General features: G+C 47.1%; 1 protein-coding gene across 1 annotated transcript in view; it reads right to left on the bottom strand.

The window, feature by feature from the left end:
• Positions 1-566: 566 nt before the first annotated feature.
• ONECUT3 (one cut homeobox 3) overlaps positions 567-20,726 on the bottom strand; it is a 119,426-nt gene continuing 99,266 nt past the window's right edge. Inside the window, exon 2 of the mRNA XM_038771523.1 lies at positions 567-862. Coding sequence (XP_038627451.1) covers positions 567-862 — 296 coding nt within the window. The remainder of the gene's footprint in view (positions 863-20,726) is intronic.

Raw genomic sequence — 20,726 nt, 5'->3', positions numbered from 1 at the left:
GGTGAGGAGGCAGGAGAGGGTTTTCTCCAGTAGGCCAGGCAGGCCAGGCACCCCCAGACCAGACAGGCCTTGCTCCACAGCCTGGAGAGAGCCCGGAGGGGTTCGAGAGGGAGCCCAGTTGTGCCTGCCGTGCGGGGGAACCGATCCAGGTCCAGCAAGTCTGACTGTCCCAGGTGGGTGGCTGCAGAACTGGACCCAGCAGCCTAGGTCCTTCGGAACTGCAGTCAAGAGGACCGGATTGTCTGGGTCCCACCCCTCCCCCGTACCCTCCTCCCCTTGCAGGAAGCCGGGCGTTGCCTAGACAAATGGCGCCTTCTGAGCAGACTCCCATAGAGCTGAGCCGGAGAAGTAGGCCATTGCCTCAGTTTATTCTGAGTATTTTTTCAAGGGGATATTTTCTGCTTGGTCCTCCAGAGCCCCAGACTCCTCTTGGGTACAGCGAGAGCTGAAGAGTTTGGTGCATTGGAGCGAAGAGACAGGGGCATGAGGAAGGTGGGGGGCGGTGTAATTGTGATTCTGGGCACATTGGGGCGGGAGGGGGAGGGTGGGGCAGGGGTGGAAGGGGCTCATGCTTTGGAGAAAGTGCTTGTGGAGGAGGAGGGCACACCGCCTGGGTTGGTGCCCGGCTCCTCCTGCCAGCGGTTCATGCACCGCCGGCGGGCGTTCATGAAGAAGTTGCTGACGGTGTTGAGCTCCAGGCCGAGTTGCTGGGAGATGGTCATCTGCATCTCCTTGGACGGCCGCTTGTTCTCCTTGAAGATGGCAATCAGGGTGCGGCGCTGCAGGTCCGTGAAGACCAGCCGCTGCTTCTTGGGCTGCAGGTTCCGATCTTTCTGCTGCTCCTGCTCTTTGCGTTTGCAAGCTACACAGGAGAGAGAGGCGGGGGAGGGGGGAGAAGGAGAGATAGACAGGAAGAAAGATGGAGAGAGATAAGGAGAAAGAGGCACACAGAAAGAAGGTGAGGGATGGAGAGAGATAGGAGAGTTGGAAAAAGACACAGAGAGAAGAGAAAGAGGGTGAGAGATGGAGTGATAAATACGGAGAAAGAGATGGAAAGAGACGCAAAGAGAGAAAAGAAAGGGTGAGAGATGGAGTGATAGACATGGAGAGGGAAAGAGAGAGAGAGGGACATGGAGAGAGATGGAGACATGAAGAGAGAGAATGAACAGGAGCATTAGCTCTGCTGCAGGGCCCCGCGCTCCCTCCCCTCCCCTCCCTTCCCCTCCCCAGCTGGCTCTTTTCTCTCTCCTTTTTACAGGGGCTCCTCCCCAGGCACTGCCAAATCCACCCACCATCACCCAGGTTGGGCCCAAGATACCTGCTCTCCCAGTACTAGATTAGTTCTGTCTAATATACCCCCTTCCCTGGGTTTATACCAGTAAAATAGCCATGGCTAGTGACCTGTTTATAGGATGCTGACAAATGTTAGTTTGTGACAAAAGGGGATATTTTGGCCATCCTGTAAAAGTAGACAACTAGGGCTTTCTTAACAAAGTATACGCTACATAGAATGTGGGGGAAACTTCACCTTAAATTTGATAAACTCCCTGTTCTTTACATTTAAAATGCAGAGGGATGGGCTCAAATGGTATTTTATTCATTCTAGTCACTGGGAGCTAGTCAATCCCCTGCCTCCTTTTTCCCCACGGAATTAGTTAACATCCTTAAGTGGGGTTGTTCAAAAAGTTTGTCATGGTTGTTGAATAATTCATTTTGCCAGGGTAGATGGCAGAGCCAAACAAGTAACCTCAATGGACCCAAAGTGTGTGTGTGGGGGGGTGTCTTTCCTGGCCTGCTAGACAGAGTGGGGGCTGTAGGTAGCTGCCCCTCTTTGGGGCTCTATTTTGTCCTTTCCGACCCCTCTTGGGGGTAGCTGGCACCACTTGCCCCAGCCTCATTGCCAGGACCGGTTTGGATTCTTGACCCTCCACTTCTGGGGCAAATTACAATCATTTCCCGTGATGAATGGGATACTTTTCTCTAGGAGGTCAGCAAAAGGTCAGGAACCTGTTAGATGGGGTTCACCAGGGGTTGGGGAGTCCTGGTGGCAAGAAGCAATGATGGGCCCAGTGGGCTTAGGGTACAGCCAGGTGAAAGGCAGATAAGCAACACCATTTTGAGGGGTTTTAGGATCCCATAAGGGCCCCAGTGATTCTGTTCCTTTATGGTACTCTTCCCTCAGCCAGGGCTGGTCTGGTATTTAGGACCACAGGAAAAGCATTCTGTAGTTTGTGTCCTAAAGGCCCCGGCTTGGCTAGCTGCAGTTGACCAATGGGCTGGCTCCCTGTGACTCTGCAAAGAACCTCTTTCAACCTCTGCAGAGAAGCCAGGAAAATTGACACTCTGATACTGTAATGCCGATTACATTTTTTTGTTTTCCTTTTCCAAAAATGCCTTGTCTGGATGTTTGCAAGTGCTGGTGAATCTGTTAGTGCCATTGAGGGATGTGGACAGATTGGGAAACATAGTAGGTGAATTTTAGGGAGGCTCCAGAGTTAGAGTAAGGAAGGAGGGCAGAAAAAATAGTGTCAGCTGATGTTTGGCCTATCCTACCTTGTGCCTAGTGCTCAGGAAATTATCAAATTTGAAGCTCAGAGCTGATAGAGATAATAGATTGATTTACTGATGGTTATCCACTAGATGCCAATAGAAGAGAGGTACGGACTGGACAGTCAATCAAGAGGTTCCATTTCAGGGCCCCGAATAAGCAAGGTTATTTGAGGGGCCCTATTTAGTTTTCTTTCATGCCTCTACACCCTACCCTGCCTGGTCTTTCTGCCCAGGAGATCCTCACCCTCCATTCTCCTTCAACCTTGAATGCCAGATCTCTAAAGAGCAGCAGTGAGTAGCTGGGGGGTTAGAGGAAGCTTGCTGGCGAGTGAGCATTCAGAATCCCTGTAGGGTAGATTCACAGGCCTTTTTTTCCTCCATATGTCAACAGTCCAACTCATCAAAGCCTCAGGAACTAGCCTACGAATGGTGAGCTTCATTTGGCTTCTCCCTCAATTTTATGGGCGGGGATTGGCAGTGTAGAGAGGGAGATCAGAACCCCTAGTCCACCTTGTCCCATCTACTGTTGGGTTGGATGAAGAGGAGAGAATCCCAGCCAGCTTTCTTGTGTGTGTGTCAAGCATTGCTCAGGATCTCAAAGCACGCAGAGCACAGGAAGTGCTAGGATCATCAAGGAGTTGGGAATGGAATAACAACTAGGAGTCCTGACTCCCCATCTGTGCCTATAATATTTGATGGTATAACCTGGCACAAGGAGATATGCAGACAGATGGGTGGAGGGATAGACTAAAAGTCTGAAAAGTCCTAGAGATTTCCAAGCTTGGTGGAGTAACTCATTGAGAGAGTTCCACACCAATGCCACAGAGAAAGTGGAAGGGAAGAGTTGGGGTTAGCTACTTAAAGCTAGCTCATATAAGTATGCTAGAGAAAGGAGAGATTTTGTTGTTTTGGATAATGCAATGAGGAGGGGAGAAGCTGCATAGGAGAAATCATTTAGCTAAAAGCCTCAAACCCCTCTTAGTAACTTAGCGAAATGGGCTAGTTATGAATCTGTTGAACCCCACCTGAATAATGAGGGAGAACCAATCACCTGAAGACTTGGGTATAGGCCATGAAAAAGAGATATGAAAGGAAAGACCAGAAGATGAGATCTTAGGGTTGTGCATAGACTCTCATCCTTGTTGAAGGATGCAGAGTACAGAAGCTGGGTGCCAACCATTTTCAAGTTTCAGGTGAAAGGAACCAGGGTCCTCTTGGGAAAGTAAGCAAAGAAACCCCGTTGGCTAGTAAGGAATCGTGGATTGCTGAAGCTAAGCAGTTCAGATGGGGTTTGTTTTTGGCTGTTATTTACTGAGGAGTCTTTTCCCCTTCATTTTCCTGGTGTGGGTAAACTCTCTTTTACCCGCTCAACCGATCATCTGCTCATTTGGTGGGGAGAGGACTGAGGAGGGGGGATGGGACCCGAGCTCCACAGGAACATGTGACCAGAGAGAGAGAAGGAGTGAGTGACATCAGCAATCTCTCTGTGTAGACAGCTTCAGCTCCAGGGGGCTTCCTGGGAGGGCTGCACCCCCTCTTGTCCCACTTGCCTAGAATCCAAGGGGTGCCCTCACCAAAGTGACTCAAGGGGGCTGGCTCAAAAGGGGAGGCTCTGTAGGAGAGCCCTTACTGCTATAATTACATTTTCTGACACGGGGCTGGGGAGGGGGGAAGGGGAGACTCATGGAGTTTTGAAACCCAGGACTTGCCTGGGGGTCTGAGCCCTCCTCAAAAGCGACCCATTAGGCTGCTCTTAGGGTGGGGAAGGCATGGAAGTAAGTCTGTCAGGGGTCTCCTGTCTCCCCTGCTTCTACTTTTCATCGACCTTTCTCCCCTCCTTGGGAACCCCAAAGACCCCCGTGTTGACATGGGAAATGCTATTTTTAACCGGAACAGCACACTGGGTGAGAAGGGGACTGTGGGTGCCCAGATGCTCCAGATATGGGCCCAGACACTTTGACTTCCCACATCAGACCCTTGGAATCTTCTCTCTGCTGGACAAATGTGAGACTCCTTGAACTAATGGAACAAAGAACACATTGGAACCCCTCAGCTGCTGGCCAAGCCCCAGGAGAGCAGGAGGCCCCTAATGAGGAGAGTCAGCTGAACCATTTGGACCCCAGTTGGCCCTTAGAGCGGGTTCCTGGTAGGGGCTTGAGAGAGGAACAAGAAGCCCCTGCAGGAGATCCAGGGAAACAGAGATCCTGATGCTCTTTAGTTTCGGCTGGAAACAAATATCCTAAGGACTTAGGTGTTCTCTCCCTCTCCCTCTCTCTTTCTCTCTCTCACTCTTTTCAGGCAGAGCTTTCAACAGGGGGCCGGATGCCCGGGTCCAGTTTTCTTGTACACAGCGAGCAGCAGATGAGTGTGTTTAGAAGGAGACCTACCCTATGTGCATCAGATGCTTGCAAAAAAAAAAACAAAAAAAAACCTTTTACGAGAACGTTGACGTTTCGCGACTTCAACCCACCCCCAGAAGTAACCAAAACCCTCCGACGTGCATGTGGCAGATTCCGGCACTTCAGAGCTCAGATCTCACACTCTTCCTCCCATTATTTCTGTCCCCATCCCCACCCTGCCCGGCTCTCCAACCCTCCTCCCGTGGCCCCACCCGAATGATCTGGGCTCAGACTTCCCCAGGACTAGAAACCAAGGTATGAATCTGCTGCAAAGAACAGACCCTGCTGCAGCTCTTGCCATGCTAGTCTGGGGACAGTGCTCCTTTCTTTTTCACAAGTACTGGTTCCAGAGTCCCTCTTCCAGCCACCCCCTGGCTGTGATGTCCCCATCTAGATACTATGGCAGGAACCACACCTTTGTATTCTGTACTGGAGTGGCAAATGCTTCAGCAATCAAAAAACTGGCATTCAGCGTGCACATGATAATTTCTCTCTGTGCATGCTGACTGGGAGAATGCCGTCTTTGGGAGTTAGAGAGGAGAAGCAATATTGGATATGGAGATGAACCATTTGCTATATGTCAGCGTTTCAAGTCACTTTCACCCCTTCTCCAAATATGAGGAACCGTCTGCTGGGCCCCTTTAAGGTTTGTTTTCCAGGGAAGAATGAACAGATAGTATTGGGAAAGCACTCTGGGCTCCTGAAAAGAAAAAACCTGGAGAAATTTTGGACAATTTTAACAAGTATGGAAGATAAGAATGAACAGCTTACCAGCTTACTATATGAAGCAGTATAATAAGTGAATTTGGCAGTTTTATCCAATCACCCAGGAAAAAAACAACCATATATATCCTTGGCCTGGTGAGCGTAAATGCTTATTTTATCAGACTGAAGGAAAGGTACAGACTGGGAAAAAACAAAGAGAGTCCAAAAATCTTTCTGGATGGTGGTTATCAAAGCCTGAAGCTGGGGAGAAACAGAAGTGGGAGACGGGGAGAGAATTGGCCAGGTGTAACTGATCCTTAAACTTATTTTTTGCTGATGCAGCTTAATTTGTCTTAATATGTCTCTTCCTCCGTTCAATCTAATTACAGCTCAGTGAAACCAAAATCGATACTGGCTCAAGTCAGATCTATTTACAACTGTGATCTCAACCCTCTTTCATATTTCCACGTGCAGCTGTTTTTCCTCTTTCCCCTGGCTGGGTGCAATGTGTCAGCAGGGACCAGCGAACAATGAAGGGAAAAACAACCCCCTTCTTTCAAAGCAAAGTGATGACTGTCCTCACCAGAAGTCAAGGCAACTACCACAAGGTGGGTTTCCAAACAAATGACTGCCTTTAGGGGCATTTCTGCTCTTTGGCAGTCTCCCTGAATGGGGTGGAGGAGGCGTGGTGGGGGGAGTGAAGGTGAGGTATGGAAAGACTGGGAGTTTGGTTGCAAAATCTTCTGGGACCTTTGGGTAGCCGGATCTTCTAATGCTGATGGCTACATTCCTTGAATGATGGGGGTGTAAACTGTACATCCTGGCGACATTTGAAAGTTCCCCCATGCTCCATTCTTTCAAGAAGCCAGTTCCGCGTGCTCCCCCCCGCCGCCCCCCCCGGCCATCCTTGACCAAATCCATCTCCCCAAACCTCATTTATTTTCTAGAGAAGAATGTACATTTGCCTGTCCTGTGCAAGTGGAATCAGGGGCTTTCGCAAGCTGTGGACCAAACCCAGCAGACTTGGATTTGTTCAAAAAATGGGAATTCATTAATGTTAAGTAGAACCAACTATCTTTTGTTCAAAGTATCTCCTTCCTAAGGCTCCACAGTTCTGTCCGTTTTCCCCACACAGCATCCCTAGGGAGAGGAGGAAGTCCACAGGCTGCAAAGGCTTCCTTCACATGTGACAGGAGAAAATTGAGCCAGATCATTCCGTATGCTGCAGGCATGTCTGCACAGCCTAATACCTGTTTTGGCCTTCTGCTGGTTTTCCTTGGTGCTCTTTTTCAGTTGAGCAGAGACAGCAGCTGCCCTGGGGCCAAAATTGGGGATTGGAAGGGAGCAGCTATTTGTACCTCCTCACCTCCCCATGAGCCAACTCTGACATCTGTGCCCTGGACCCCCACAGCAGTGAAGTTTGGCATGCCAAGATTCTACCCCTTGAGAGTGTGTGTCCATGAGACACTTGCCAACCCCTTGGCACTGCTCTACTTTTGGCCCAATGCCACAGAAAGGTCAGTAGCTCTGCCAGGACCAGAACCCAGGACTCTTCACTCTCAGCTCATTCCACTTACTCATGTGGACAATTCAAAGGTCAGGTCAAGCAAATAATGTGAATTTCATGGAATTTTATGAATTTTAGATAGGCTTGGGGGGCTATTGCTTAGTCAAGATTAATATCTCAGGTCTATTTTTACTAGCCAGTTCATGCTTTACTGTGGTGAAGCATTGCCATCCAATTTTCTCAAGTCATCATGCCCATTTAATCTCCATACCCAAATTACCTTCCCTTGATGACCAAATCGATTCCCTCAACACCACCCTCACTACTGAACTCAACTCACTTGCTCCCCTATCCCTTCGTCGATATCATAACACTGATCCACATCCCTGGTTCACTTCCAAAGCCCATTTCCTTCGCAGAATGTTGATGGTGGAAATCTAGATATCAGGCCAACCTGGTCCACCTCAAGTTCATCCTTGCATGCTTGAACTCTGCCCTCTCCTCTGCCTGGAAAAAATATTTCTCCATCCTTATTGAATCCCATCCCTATTGCCCTCGCCAATTGTTCCAGATGTTTAACTCCCTCCTCAAACCCCCGTCCCACCGCCTCCCCCATCTCTCACCCCTAATGACCTGGCCATGTACTTTCCAGAGAAAATTGACACTATCAGGTGTGTTCTCCCTAAAATCTCCCCTGCCCCTTCCCCGTCCTGCCCCTACCTCAACTCTTCCATCCTTCCCAGCAGTATCTCTAGAGGAAATCTCCTGTCTTCTCTCAAAATCCACCCCTCCACCTGTGCAATTGACTCCATCCCTTCACACCTTATCAAAACACTTGCCCCCTCCTTTCTTCCTTCCCTAACCACCATCTTCAACTGTTCACTCTCCAAGGGCTTTTTCCCCACTGCTTTCAAACATGCTTGTATCTACCCTATTCTAAAAAAAACCTTCCCTTGACCCCAGAGCTCCCTCCAGTTATCGTCCCATGCTTCTCCTGGCAGCATTATGCAACCTTGGCCTCACTGACACTGTCCTCTCCTGGTTCTCCTCCTATCTCTCTTGCCGCTCATTCTCAGTCTCTTTTGTGGACTCCTCCTCTGCCTCCAATCCCCTAACTGTGGGAGTTCCTCAAGGTTCAGTTCTGTCCCTTCTGTTCTCCATCTACACTCACTCCCTGGGAGAACTTATTCGCTCCCATGACTTCAACTACTATCTCCATGTGGATGATTCCCAAAAATCTACATCTCCAGCTCTCATCTCTCTCTTTCTCCGTAGTTTTGCTTCTCCTCCTGCTTTCAGGACATCTCTACATGGATGTCCCACCATCACCTCGAGCTTAATATGTCCAAAACAGAACTTCTTATCTTCCAACCCAAACCCTGTCCTCCCTGTAACTTTTACATCACCATAGGCAGCCCCTCCATCCTTCCTGTCTCACAAGCCCAAAACCTTGGTGTTAGCCTCAACTCATCTCTCTCATTCAACCCACATATTCAGTCTGTCACTAAATCCTGTTGGTTCAACTTCACAGTATTGCTAAAATCTGTCCTTTCCTCTCCATCCAAACTGGCTCTGCCACTTGTCAGCTGTGTGACTTTGGGCAAGTCACTTAACTTCTCTGGGTCTCAGTTACCTCATCTGTAGAATGGGGATTAAGACTGTGAGCCCCATGTGGGATGACCTAATTAGCTTGTATCCCCCCCCCCCAGCACTTAGAATAGTGCTTGGCATATAGTAAGTGCTTAACAAATGCTATTATTTTAAAGAAGCAGTGTGGTTCAGTGGAAAGAGCCCGGGCTTGGGAGTCAGAGGTCATGGGTTCTAATCTTGACTCCACCACTTGTCAGCTGTGTGACTTTGGGCAAGTCACTTAACTTCTCTGGGTCTCAGTTACCTCATCTGTAAAATGGGAATTAAGACTGTGAGCCCCATATGGAACAACCTGATTACCTTGTATGCCCCCCACCCCCAGCACTTAGAAAAGTGCTTGGCACATAGTAAGCACTTAACAAATGCCACCATTATTGTTACTATTATTAAATCCAAGCACTTATCCTATCCTGCCTTGATTACTGTATCAGCCTCCTTGATGACCTCCCTGCCTCCTGTCTCTCCCCACTCCAGTCCATACTTCACTCTGCTGCCCAGATCATTTTTCTATAAAAATGTTCAGGCCATGTTTCTCCACTCCTCAAGAACCTCCAGTGATTGCCCATCCACCTCCACATCAAACAACACTTCCTTTCCATTGGCTTTAAAGCACTAGCACTCAGTCACCTAGTCCCCTCCTACATTACCTCACTGCTTTCCTGCTACAATCCAGCCTGCACACTTTGCTCCCCTAATGCCAACCTGTTCGCTGTATCTTGTATCTGTATCAAAATATTTTATTTTGTTAATATGCTTAGTTTTGTTCTCTGTCTCCCCCTTCTAGACTGTGAGCCCACTGTTGGGTAGGGACTATCTCTATATGTTGCCAACTTGTACTTCCCAAGCGCTTAGTACAGTGCTCTGCACACAGTAAGCGCTCAATAAATACGATTGCATGAATGAATGAATCTTGATCTCATCTATCTCACTGCCAACCTCTTGCCCACATCCTGCCTCTTGCCTGGAATGCCCTCCCTCTTCATATCTGACAGACAATCACTCTCCCCACCTTCAAAGCCTTACTGAAGGCACATCTCATCCAAGAGATGAGCATGGCATAGTGGATTGAGCACTGGTGTGGGAGTCCGAAGGTAATGGGTTCTAATCCCGGCTCCACCACTTGTTTGCTGTGTGAACTTAGCCAAGTCACTTCACTTCTCTGGGCCTCAGTTACCTCATCTGTAAAATGGGGATTAAGACTGTGAGCCCCATGTGGGACAACCTGACTACCTTGTATCTACCCCCGTGCTTAGAACAGTGCCTGACACATAGTAAGTGCTTAACAAATACCATTATTATTATTATTAAGAGGCCTTCCCTGACTAAGCCCTAATTTCCTCTTCTCCCATTCCCTTCAGCACTGCCCTTGCACTTGGATTTGCTTCCTTTATCACCCTCCCTCAGCCCCACAGCACTTATGTACACATCTGTAATTTATTTATATTAATGTCTGTCTCCCAATCTAGAATGTAAACTCACTGTGGGCAGGGAACATGTCTACCAACTCCCTGCTCTCAAGTGCTACTCCGGCCACCTGTGCTTCTGACCCCATTCCCTCTCATCTCATGAAATCTCTTGCTCCATCCCTTCTCCCCTCCTTAACTTCCATCTTCAACCACTCACTCTCCACTGGTTCCTTCCCCTCTGCCTTCAAACATGCCCATGTCTCTACCATCCTAAAAAAACCCTCTCTTGACCTCACCTCACCTTCTAGTTATCGCCCCATATCCCTCCTACCATTCCTTTCCAAACTCCTTGAACGAGTTGTCTACACGCGCTGCCTCGAATTCCTCAGCTCCAACTCTCTCCTTGACCCCCTCCAGTCTGGCTTCCATCCCCTACATTCTATGGAAACTGCCCTCTCAAAGGTCACCAATGACCTCCTGCTTGCCAAATCCAACGGCTCATACACCATCCTAATCCTCCTCGACCTCTCATTTGCCTTCGACACTGTGGACCACCCCCTTCTCCTCAACACGCTATCTGACCTTGGCTTCACAGACTCCGTCCTCTCCTGGTTCTCCTCTTATCTCACCGGTCGTTCATTCTCAGTTTCTTTTGCAGGCTTCTCCTCCCCCTCCCATCCCCTTACTGTGGGGGTTCCCCAAGGTTCAGTGCTTGGTCCCCTTCTGTTCTCAATCTACACGCACTCCCTTGGTGACCTCATTCACTCCCACGGCTTCAATTATCATCTCTACGCTGATGACACCCAGATCTACATCTCTGCCCCTGCTCTCTCCCCCTCTCTCCAGGCTCGCATCTCCTCCTGCCTTCAGGACATCTCCATCTGGATGTCTGCCCGCCACCTAAAACTCAACATGACCAAGACTGAACTCCTTGTCTTCCCTCACAAACCCAGCCCTCTCCCTGACTTTCCCATCTCTGTTGATGGCACTACCATCCTTCCCGTCTCACAAGCCCGCAACCTTGGTGTCATCCTCGACTCCGCTCTCTCATTCACCCCTCACATCCACGCCGTCACCAAAACCTGCCAGTCTCAGCTCCGCAACATTGCCAAGATCCTCCCTTTCCTCTCCATCCATACCGCTACCCTGCTCGTTCAAGCTCTCATCCTATCCCGTCTGGACTACTGCATCAGCCTTCTCTCTGATCTCCCATCCTCGTGTCTCTCCCCACTTCAATCCATACTTCATGATGCTGCCTGGATTGTCTTTGTCCAGAAATGCTCTGGGCATGTTACTCCCCTCCTCAAAAATCTCCAATGGCTACCAATCAATCTGCGCATCAGGCAGAAACTCCTCACCCCGGGCTTCAAGGCTCTCCATCACCTCACCCCTTCCTACCTCACCTCCCTTCTCTCCTTCTACAGCCCACCCCGCACCCTCCAGTCCTCTGCCACTAATCTCCTCACCGTACCTCGTTCTCGCCTGTCCCGCAATCGACCCCCGGCCCACGTCATCCCCCGGGCCTGGAATGCCCTCCCTCTGCCCATCCGCCAAGTTAGCTCTCTTCCTCCCTTCAAGGCCCTACTGAGAGCTCACCTCCTCCAGGAGGCCTTCCCAGACTGAGCCCCTTCCTTCCTCTCCCCCTCGTCCCCCTCTCCATCCCCCCATCTTACCTCCTTCCCTTCCCCACAACACCTGTGTATAGGTGTATATGTTTGTACATATTTATTACTCTATTTATTTATTTATTTATTTTACTTGTACATATCTATTCTATTTATTTTATTTTGTTAGTATGTTTGGTTCTGTTCTCTGTCTCCCCCTTTTAGACTGTGAGCCCACTGTTGGGTAGGGACTGTCTCTATATGTTGCCAACTTGTACTTCCCAAGTGCTTAGTACAGTGCTCTGCACACAGTAAGCGCTCAATAAATACGATTGATTGATTGATTATATTGTACTCTCAAGTGTTTAGTACAGTGCTCTGCACAAAGTAAGCACTCAATAAATACGATTGATGGATTGATTGATACTCAGTTTCCTGGTATCTGATTCATTGATGGTGACAGTCTTCTGTCAATGCATGAGGAGACCAAGGCTTGAAGCACAGGGGTGCACATAAGGTTGTTCTGAGCACTGGTTGTTCTGCAGCACTTTAAACAGGATTTTACCTTGTGACTTCTCCTTTGCTGTGCAGTGCATTTGTATTCAAAGGACTGAGTAGCCAAATGGCAGATCTGACCCTAAGATTTGCCCCGGACATGTGTTTGCTCCTTTTCTTCTGGCCACTTGTGGAGTCTGCTCTGGTGCTGAGCTGTCTTTCCATACAAGATCATCTCAGGAATTATTTTATCATTCATTTGAATAGGATGCCCACACCATTGCAGTTGAGCTGTGATCGTCTCCTCAGTTATTCATTCATTCATTTATTCAATTGTATTTGTTGAACATTTACTGTGTGCAGAGCACTGTACTAAGCTCTTGGAAAGTACAATTTGGCAACAGATAGAGACAATCCATACCCAACAATGGGCTCACAGTCTAGAAGGGGGAGACAGACAACAAAACAAAACAAGTAGACGGGCATCAACAGCACTTACTAAGTGCAAGGATACATACAAGTTAATCATGTAGTTCACAGTCCCTGTCCCAAATGGGTCACACAGTCTAAAAAGGAAGGAGAACAGGTATTGAATCCCCCTTGTACAGAAGAGGAATGCCAGTGACCTCTCTGTGTTGGAGGGCCTAGGAGTTTCAGGTAACATTTTGTTACTTTATGCAAGCTTATTGCCTAGGGCATTATAGATGTAACTGTTTCCATTGCTCTAGATGTATCAGAATGGGGTCCAGGCCTCACAGCCATACAGCGATGTTTAGATGACAGCAGTAGGGTAGATGTCAATATTTGTCTTTAGGCTGACACCCCTTTTTGAAAGTTGTGCTGAATGTGCCAATGCATCTTATGATACAAAAACAGCATTTTGCGAGAGCATGCTGCCCAAGTAGGAGAATTTATTGATGTCTTTAAGCTGTGCATCATCAGTGGATACCAACAGTGCATGAGCTATATTATCAGGCTTTCGTTGAAGCATGACTTTGGTCTTTTTCAGACTGACTGTCAATCCAGAGCCATTAGTAGCTTGTGAAAAGCATTTAGTAAGAAATTCATGATATTTATTGAGTATCTACTTAGTACTAGACACTGTACTAAGTACTTGCGAGAAAACAACAGTAGCAAGACACATGTTCCTTCCCATCAAGCCTACATTCAAATGAGGGAGACAGACAAAAATGACTTCTTCCTCCTACTTAGACTCTGAGCACCATTCATTCATTCATTCAATCGTATTTATTGAGCGCTTACTGTGTGCAGAGCACTGACTGTACTAAGAGCTTGGGAAGTACAAATTGGCAACATATAGAGATGGTCCCTACACAACAACGGGCTCACACCATGTGGGATAAGGACTGTGTCCTACCAAATGATCTTGTACCTGCCCCACTGCTTAGAACAGAGCTTGGCATAGGGTAACTGCTTAACAAATACTGCAATTATTATTATTATTATTATTATTGTGATGATGATGATAAAGACAGAGAAAGAACAAGTCTAAGCAGGAAGCAATACAAACATGCCAGGATGAAACACCAAAAAAATTGAATGTGCAGATAAATATATAAATAATATGTATATTTTTCATTTATTCATATATGTATGCAAGTGGTGAGGATACAACTGAGGTGCCACATAAAGTGGGGGGTTGGCCTGACATTGCTGGGACATTTGAGGAAGATGTTTTGGAGTAGGTGTGATTTTAGGATAGCTTTAAAGATGGGGAGAGCTGTGCTCTTGCAGATTTGGAAGGGTGAGGGAGTTTCAGGCTGGGTGAACAGCCAGGGAGAGGTGGGAGAGTTGATGGTGGGATATCATCAGATGGGAACCTTGGGAGGAAAGAAGAGTGTGAGTTGGGGAGAAGTGGGTGAAGAAAACCAATATATATGGATGGAGAAATGATAATAATAATAATAGCATTTATTAAGTGCTTACTATGTGCAAAGCACTGTTCTAAGCACTGGGGAGGTTACAAGGTGATCAGGTTGTCCCATGGGGGGCTCACAGTCTTAATCCCCATTTTACAGATGAGGTAACTGAGGCCCAGAGAAGTTAAGTGAATTGCCCAAAGTCATACGGCTGACAATTGGCAGAGCCAGGATTTGAACCCATGACCTCTGACTCCAAAGCCCGTGCTCTTTCCACTAAGCCATGCTGCTGGTGGAGAGCCTTGAAGTCATTGGACAGGAGTGTCTGCTTGACATGAAGTGAGCTGGTAACCACTAGAGGTTTTTGAGGTGTGGAAAGATGTGTGCTGAAGATGATTCTTGCATAAGTGAGAAGGGAGAGGCTGGAGGCAGGGAGACCAGCAAGGAGGCTGATGTAGTAATCTTACCATGCTATGACCAGAGCTTGGACCAGGGTGGTAGCTGTTCAAGTGGAGAGGAAGGGGTGGATGCAGAAAATGTTATAAAGAATCAGCAAGATTCAGCAATTGAGATTTGAGGGCTGAAAGATAGTGAAGATTTAAGACTGTGCCAAGAGTGTGGGCTTCTGGGACAGGGAGGATGGTGGTGGTATTGACAGAGATAGTAAAATTAGGAGGAAGACAAGAAGAGAAGAAGTTTCATTTTAGACATGTTGAGTTTTAGGTGTCAGAGGAAGCTTCACATGGCTATGTGCTGGAGGAAAAGCGGGACCGTAGATCTGGTGAGCGGTTGGGGTTGGAGAGGTAAATGTGGGAGTCATCGCATTGAGGTGCTAGTTAAAGCCAGGTAGGTGGATCAGCTCCTAGAGAAAGTGAGTGGGAGTGAGTGGGAAGAGTTGAAGAGAGCTTTGTGGGAGATTCTCAGTTAGGGAATGAGAGATAAAAGAGCAACTTGTGAATGAAACTGGGAAGGAGCAGTCATGGAGGTAAGAGGAGAAACAGGTGAAGACCTGGTCGGCAAAACCAGGGTCTGAAAATGTTTAAAGGAGGAGGGAATGATCCAAGGAGTCAAAGGCAGCAGAGAAGTCAAGAAGGATTAGGGTAGAATAGAGCCCATAGGTTTGGCTATGAGGAAGTCATTGTTGAACTTGGAGAGTGTGGCCTCAGTGAAGTGGACGAGGCAAAAATCAGTTTATAGTGGATAAAGAAGGGAGTTGGTGGTGAGGAAGTGAGGGCAGCAGGTGAACACTATCCATCTAAGGATTTTGGACAGGAATTGGAGTACGGTGATTGGATGATAGCTGGAGAGGGCAGAGGAATCTAGGGAAGGCTTCATGAGTATAGGGGAGACTTGGGTACATTTGAAAACAACGAGGAAGAAGCCATTTGAGAATGAGAGGCTGGAAATAGAAGTAAGGGAAGGAGAAGAATGGGAGAAAGTGTTTTGAGGAGGTGAGGTGGGATAGGATCAGAAGCACAGTTCCAGGGTTTGGATTTAGAGAGCAGACAGTAGACCCACACTTGAAAGACAACTGGGAGGACAAAAAGGAAAGAGGGTAGTAGATTGGTGAGGGAGTGATGAAGACACTTTGGAAGTTCCTGAAGTACTTGGTTAGGTTAGCCAGGGGAACAGAGAGCTTTAGAAGAGAATGAAAGGTTCTGAATAGTGAGTGGGACTGTGGGCATGGGAGTCGATGAAGGAGAAATGGAAGGGAGAGCTGGATTATAGCAGGGGAGAATGAATTTGCAATGCCAACAATTGGCCTGTTGTCTGGATTTCCTTCCACTGCATGTATGCGGGAACTGAGGAAGCAGATTGTGGGAATGATTCTGGACTAGGGGTTGATGGTGCAAGAGAAATGGAGAGACAGGAAGTCAAGGTCACTGGGTTGGGTGCAAAGGATAGAATTGAGATCATGGACTTAAAGGGATAACTACCCCCATAGCACTTCTGTACATATCCTTAAATTTGGTTGCTTCCCCTATTTGTAATTTATTTTAATGTCCATCTCCCTTGCTAGGTTGTAATCTTCTTGAGGGCAAGGGAGATGGACATTATTACGCCTATTTACTCTATTGTCTCAGAGAGCTGGGGAGGAGACAATTCCATTTCAGTGCTCCCAAGAAATAGATTTCACCCAGCTCCCTTCCTCCCTGCCCCACTGCCAAAAGCCCAGTGGGCAAGGAACATGTCTACTAACTCTGTGGTATTGTATTTTCCCAAGCTCTTAGTACAGTGCTCTGCTTACAGTATGTGCTCAATAAACAGCATTGTTTGATTGATTAATCAGTTTCATTACTATGCAGTGTCAGCAAGATCCTGGCCTGGATCAACTACTGAAGAGTGTTGTCACCTGAATGCTCCCAGATTCACAGTGTAGCTTCAGATTATAATGTGGCATGGGAGACATGCATGTCAGGCAAAGGAAAAGTGCTGGGAGCAACACTAGAACCTCTGTACAGTTTTCATACACCTTAGAAAGTATTGGACACCATTAGTAGATCTGGACTCTGGAAATCAGTAAATTTGCCTGCCCTGAGCACTTTAGCTGTCTTGGGAGTTTAGATGTCACTTGTTGATGCAAGAGCTACATAGTATGGGCAGCATGACTAGCCAGGTCAGAGCTGGGAATGCTCTTTTCAATCCATTTCCCATTTCCCAGCGCCCAGGAGGGTAAAGTTGGTATGTGGAATGGACCTGTCCTGTTCAATTTAGCCTATGAAGCCATGAGGGAGGATGCAACAAGAGGCTTGGATGTAGGTGTTAGTGCTTCTCCACCTCCGGGAAACTCTTCCAACTCAAAAGACTTTTGAGCATCATCCAAAGTTCTGGAGACACTCATTAGTACACAGTTGAACACAGATGACTGTGCCCTAGAGGCACTTAGCCAAGAAGACATGCAAATGATTGTAAACTACTTCACTAAGTCAGCCAAGCTCTATGGACTGATGATAAATCTAAATAAATCCAAGGTAATGTAACAGCTTGCATCAGAGAAGGCAATACACATAGCACAGTCTATATTTGTAACAGAGCTAGTGCTGTCACAGAATTGTTACCTAGGCAGCTGATTGACCAACAGTGTAACAATAGGCAAGGAGACCGAAAAATCAAATCAAGAAGGCTAGGCTTTGGGAAACAGTGTGGTGGCAGCATGGTATTAAGTTCCAGATGAAACTAAAGGTCTACAGAGCTGTATTTGTTGTCTGACCTTCTCTATGGCTTTGAGACTCTGACTCCTCACAGATGCCACATCTAACTACTTGAGCACTTCTGTCAGTGTTACTTAAAGGCTATTTTCAGGGTCAAATGGCAAGACAGGATAACAAACAATATAGTCCTAGAACAAAGTAAGTCTCCCAGCATATTGTTATTATTACTGCACTTCTCTGTGTCTCAGTTCCCTCATCTGTCAAATGGGGATGAAGACAGTGAGCCCCAGGTGGGACAACCTTACTACCTTGTTTCTACTCCAGTGCTTAGAACAGTGCTTGGCACAGAGTAAGCGCTTAACAAATACCGTTATTATTATTATTACTGCACTTCTCTGGGCCTCAGTTCCCTCATCTGCAAAATGGGGATGAAGACTGGAAGCCCCACGTGGGACAACCGAATTACCTCGGATCTCCCCCAGTGCTTAGAACAGTGCTTGGCACTTAACAAATACTATTATTATTATTATTATTATTATTATTACTGCACTTCTCTGTGCCTCAGTTCCCTCATTTGTCAAATGGGGATGAAGACTGGGAGCCCTAGGTGGGACAACCTGATCACCTTGTATCTACTCCACTGCTTAGAACAGTGCTTGGCACAGAGTAAGCGCTTAACAAATACCAACATTATTATTATTATTACTGCACTTCTCTGTGCCTCAGTTACCTCATCTGTAAAATGGGAATGAATACTGTGAGCCCCACGTGGGACCACCTGATGACCTTGTATCCCCCTCAGTGCTTAGAAGAGTTCTTGGCACGTAGTAAGCGCTTAACAAATGCCATCCTTACTATTATTATTAGTACAACATAATTGGACACAGTCCTGTCTCTCCGCATCAGGACAGCTAGGCCTAGTGGTTGGGATGCAGAAGGTCCTGGGTTCTAATCCTGCCTCCGCCACTTGTCTGCTGTGTGACCTTGTACAAGTCACTTTACTTCTCTAGGCCTCAGTTCCCTCAACTGTAAAATGGAGATAGAGACAGTGAGCCCCAACGGGGACAGGGACTATGTCCAACCTGATTTGCTTGTATCTCTCCCAGCACTTAGTGCTTAGTACAGTGCCTGGCACCTGGTAAGCGCTTAACAAATACCATCATCATTATTATTAGAGGGCTCACGGTGAAGCAGTATGGCGCAGTGTGTAGAGCAGGACACTGGAAGTCAGAAGGTTATGGGTTCTAATCCTGCCTCTGCCACTTGTCTGCTGTGTGACCTTGGGCAAGTCACTTTACTTCTCTAGGCCTCAGTTCCCTCAACTGTAAAATGGGGGTTGAGACCGTGAGTACAAAGTGGGACAGGGACTGTGTCCAGCCTGATTTGCTTGTATTCACTCATTCATTCATTCCATCGTATTTATTGAGTGCTTTCTGTATGCAGAGCACTGTACTAAGTACTTGGGAAGTACAAATCAGCAACATATATCTACCCCTGTACTTAGTACAGTACCTGGCCCACAGTAAGCGCTTAACAAATTCTGTAAGTATTAATTATTATTTTTAATCCCCACTTTACAGATGAGGTGACTGAGGTACTACGCTGCTACTGAATGGCAGCGGAATCCCTTAACAAGCCCCTCATTACCCCCTGCAAGTCCTGTAGACAATGACCTGGTTGATACTACCCTTTTTCTTTGATTTTTGCCTGGAGAATTCGATAAGGAGAGCCCCTTTTTGAACCTAAAAAATCTCAATTCCCCTGGATTGAATTTTAACCTCCCCCCCAGCTCAATTAACTCGGACTGCACTGATATTTTTTTTCTACTTTTCTCTCCCCAAACAGAAATCTCTGCACACAGAGCTCATTCATTGATTTGAAGCTTGTCCTTTAGGCTGTAAGGTCGTTGTGGGAGGGAAACATGTCTTTTTAATGTTGTATTGTCTTCTCCCAAGTGCTTAGTACAGTGCTCTGCATCATGTAAGCACTCAATAAATACAATTGAATGAATGAATGAGTGCTCACTTTTCATTCATTCAATAATATTTATTGAGTACTCACTGTGTGGAGAGCACTGAATTGAGTGCTTGGGAGAGTACAATACAACAATAAACAGACACATTCCCTGTCCACAGTGAGCTTACAGTCTAGGGGGGTCAGACAGACATTAATATAAATAATTTAATTACAGATATGTACATAAGTGCTGTGGGGCTGAGGGTGGGGGGGAAGAACAAAGGGAGCAAGTCAGGGTGACTCAGAAGGGAGTGGGAGAAGAAGAAAGGGGGGCCTGATCAGGGAAGGCCTCTTGGAGGAGAAGTGCCTTCAATAAGGTTTTGAATGGGGGTAGAGTAATTGTATATTGGATTTGAGGAGGGAGGGTGTTCCAGGCCAGAGGCAGGACATGGGCAAGGGGTCGGCCGTGAGATAAGATGAGATCGAGGTACAATGAGAAGGTTAGCATTAGAGGAGTGAAGTGTCCGGGCTGGGTTGTAATAAGAGAGTAGCGAGGTGAGGTAGGAGGGGGCAAGGTGATTGAGTGCTTTTAGCCAATGATTAGGAGTTTTTGTTTGATGCAGAGGTGGATGGGCAACCGCTGGAGTTTTTTGAAGAGTGGGGTGATGTGTCCTGAACATTATTTTAGAAAAATGATCCAGGCAGCAGAGTGAAGTACGGATTAGAGTGCGGAGAGACAGGAGGCTGGCAGGTCAGCAAGGAGGCTGATGCAGTAATCCAGACTAATGCAGTAATCACCTCAACACAACAGGTCTGGGTAGGACATGTGAAGAGAATGGATGACAGGAGGGTACACAAGCAGGGTGTGGGTGTGGGTGTGTGTGTATGTATATACATGCATAGATTATATATAGAGAGATACACACACATACACACACATATATGTTTACTTTTGAGTCCAGTTTTGGTCACTGTACTTTAAATGGATGTGGAGGAACTGGAGAAGGATTTTGAAAGGGAAGGAAAAGAGATCATAAGAGGGGAGACAAAAAATTGGCGTTTAGCTTGGAAAAGAGAAACCTGAGGGGAATTAATAACTGCCTTCAAGTGTATGAGGAGAGTGCTGACCATTGTTATCTGTGCTCATGCAGGACTAAAAAATAAGACATGGACTTATGTTGCAGTAGGAGAGGCTCCAGATAGACATAAAGAAGAACTTCCAGACTATGAGGGTGTTAACTCCTTCTTATACACTCTCTTCTCCCACTTCATCCCAGTTCACACTCTTCATTCCTCTCAAGCTAACTTACTCCCTGTGTCTCTCATCCATGTATTTCCAGCCACCAAACTCTTGCTCACATGCTTTCCCCTGCTTGGAACTTCCTCCCCATTATATTCTGCCAGACCACAGCTCTCCCCATC

This window comes from Tachyglossus aculeatus, chromosome X2 (assembly GCF_015852505.1).
Source record: "Tachyglossus aculeatus isolate mTacAcu1 chromosome X2, mTacAcu1.pri, whole genome shotgun sequence".
Classification (NCBI taxonomy): Eukaryota; Metazoa; Chordata; class Mammalia; order Monotremata; family Tachyglossidae; genus Tachyglossus; species Tachyglossus aculeatus.
Note: the sequence above shows the minus strand (reverse complement) of the source record. Positions and strands in the feature narration are given on the sequence as shown.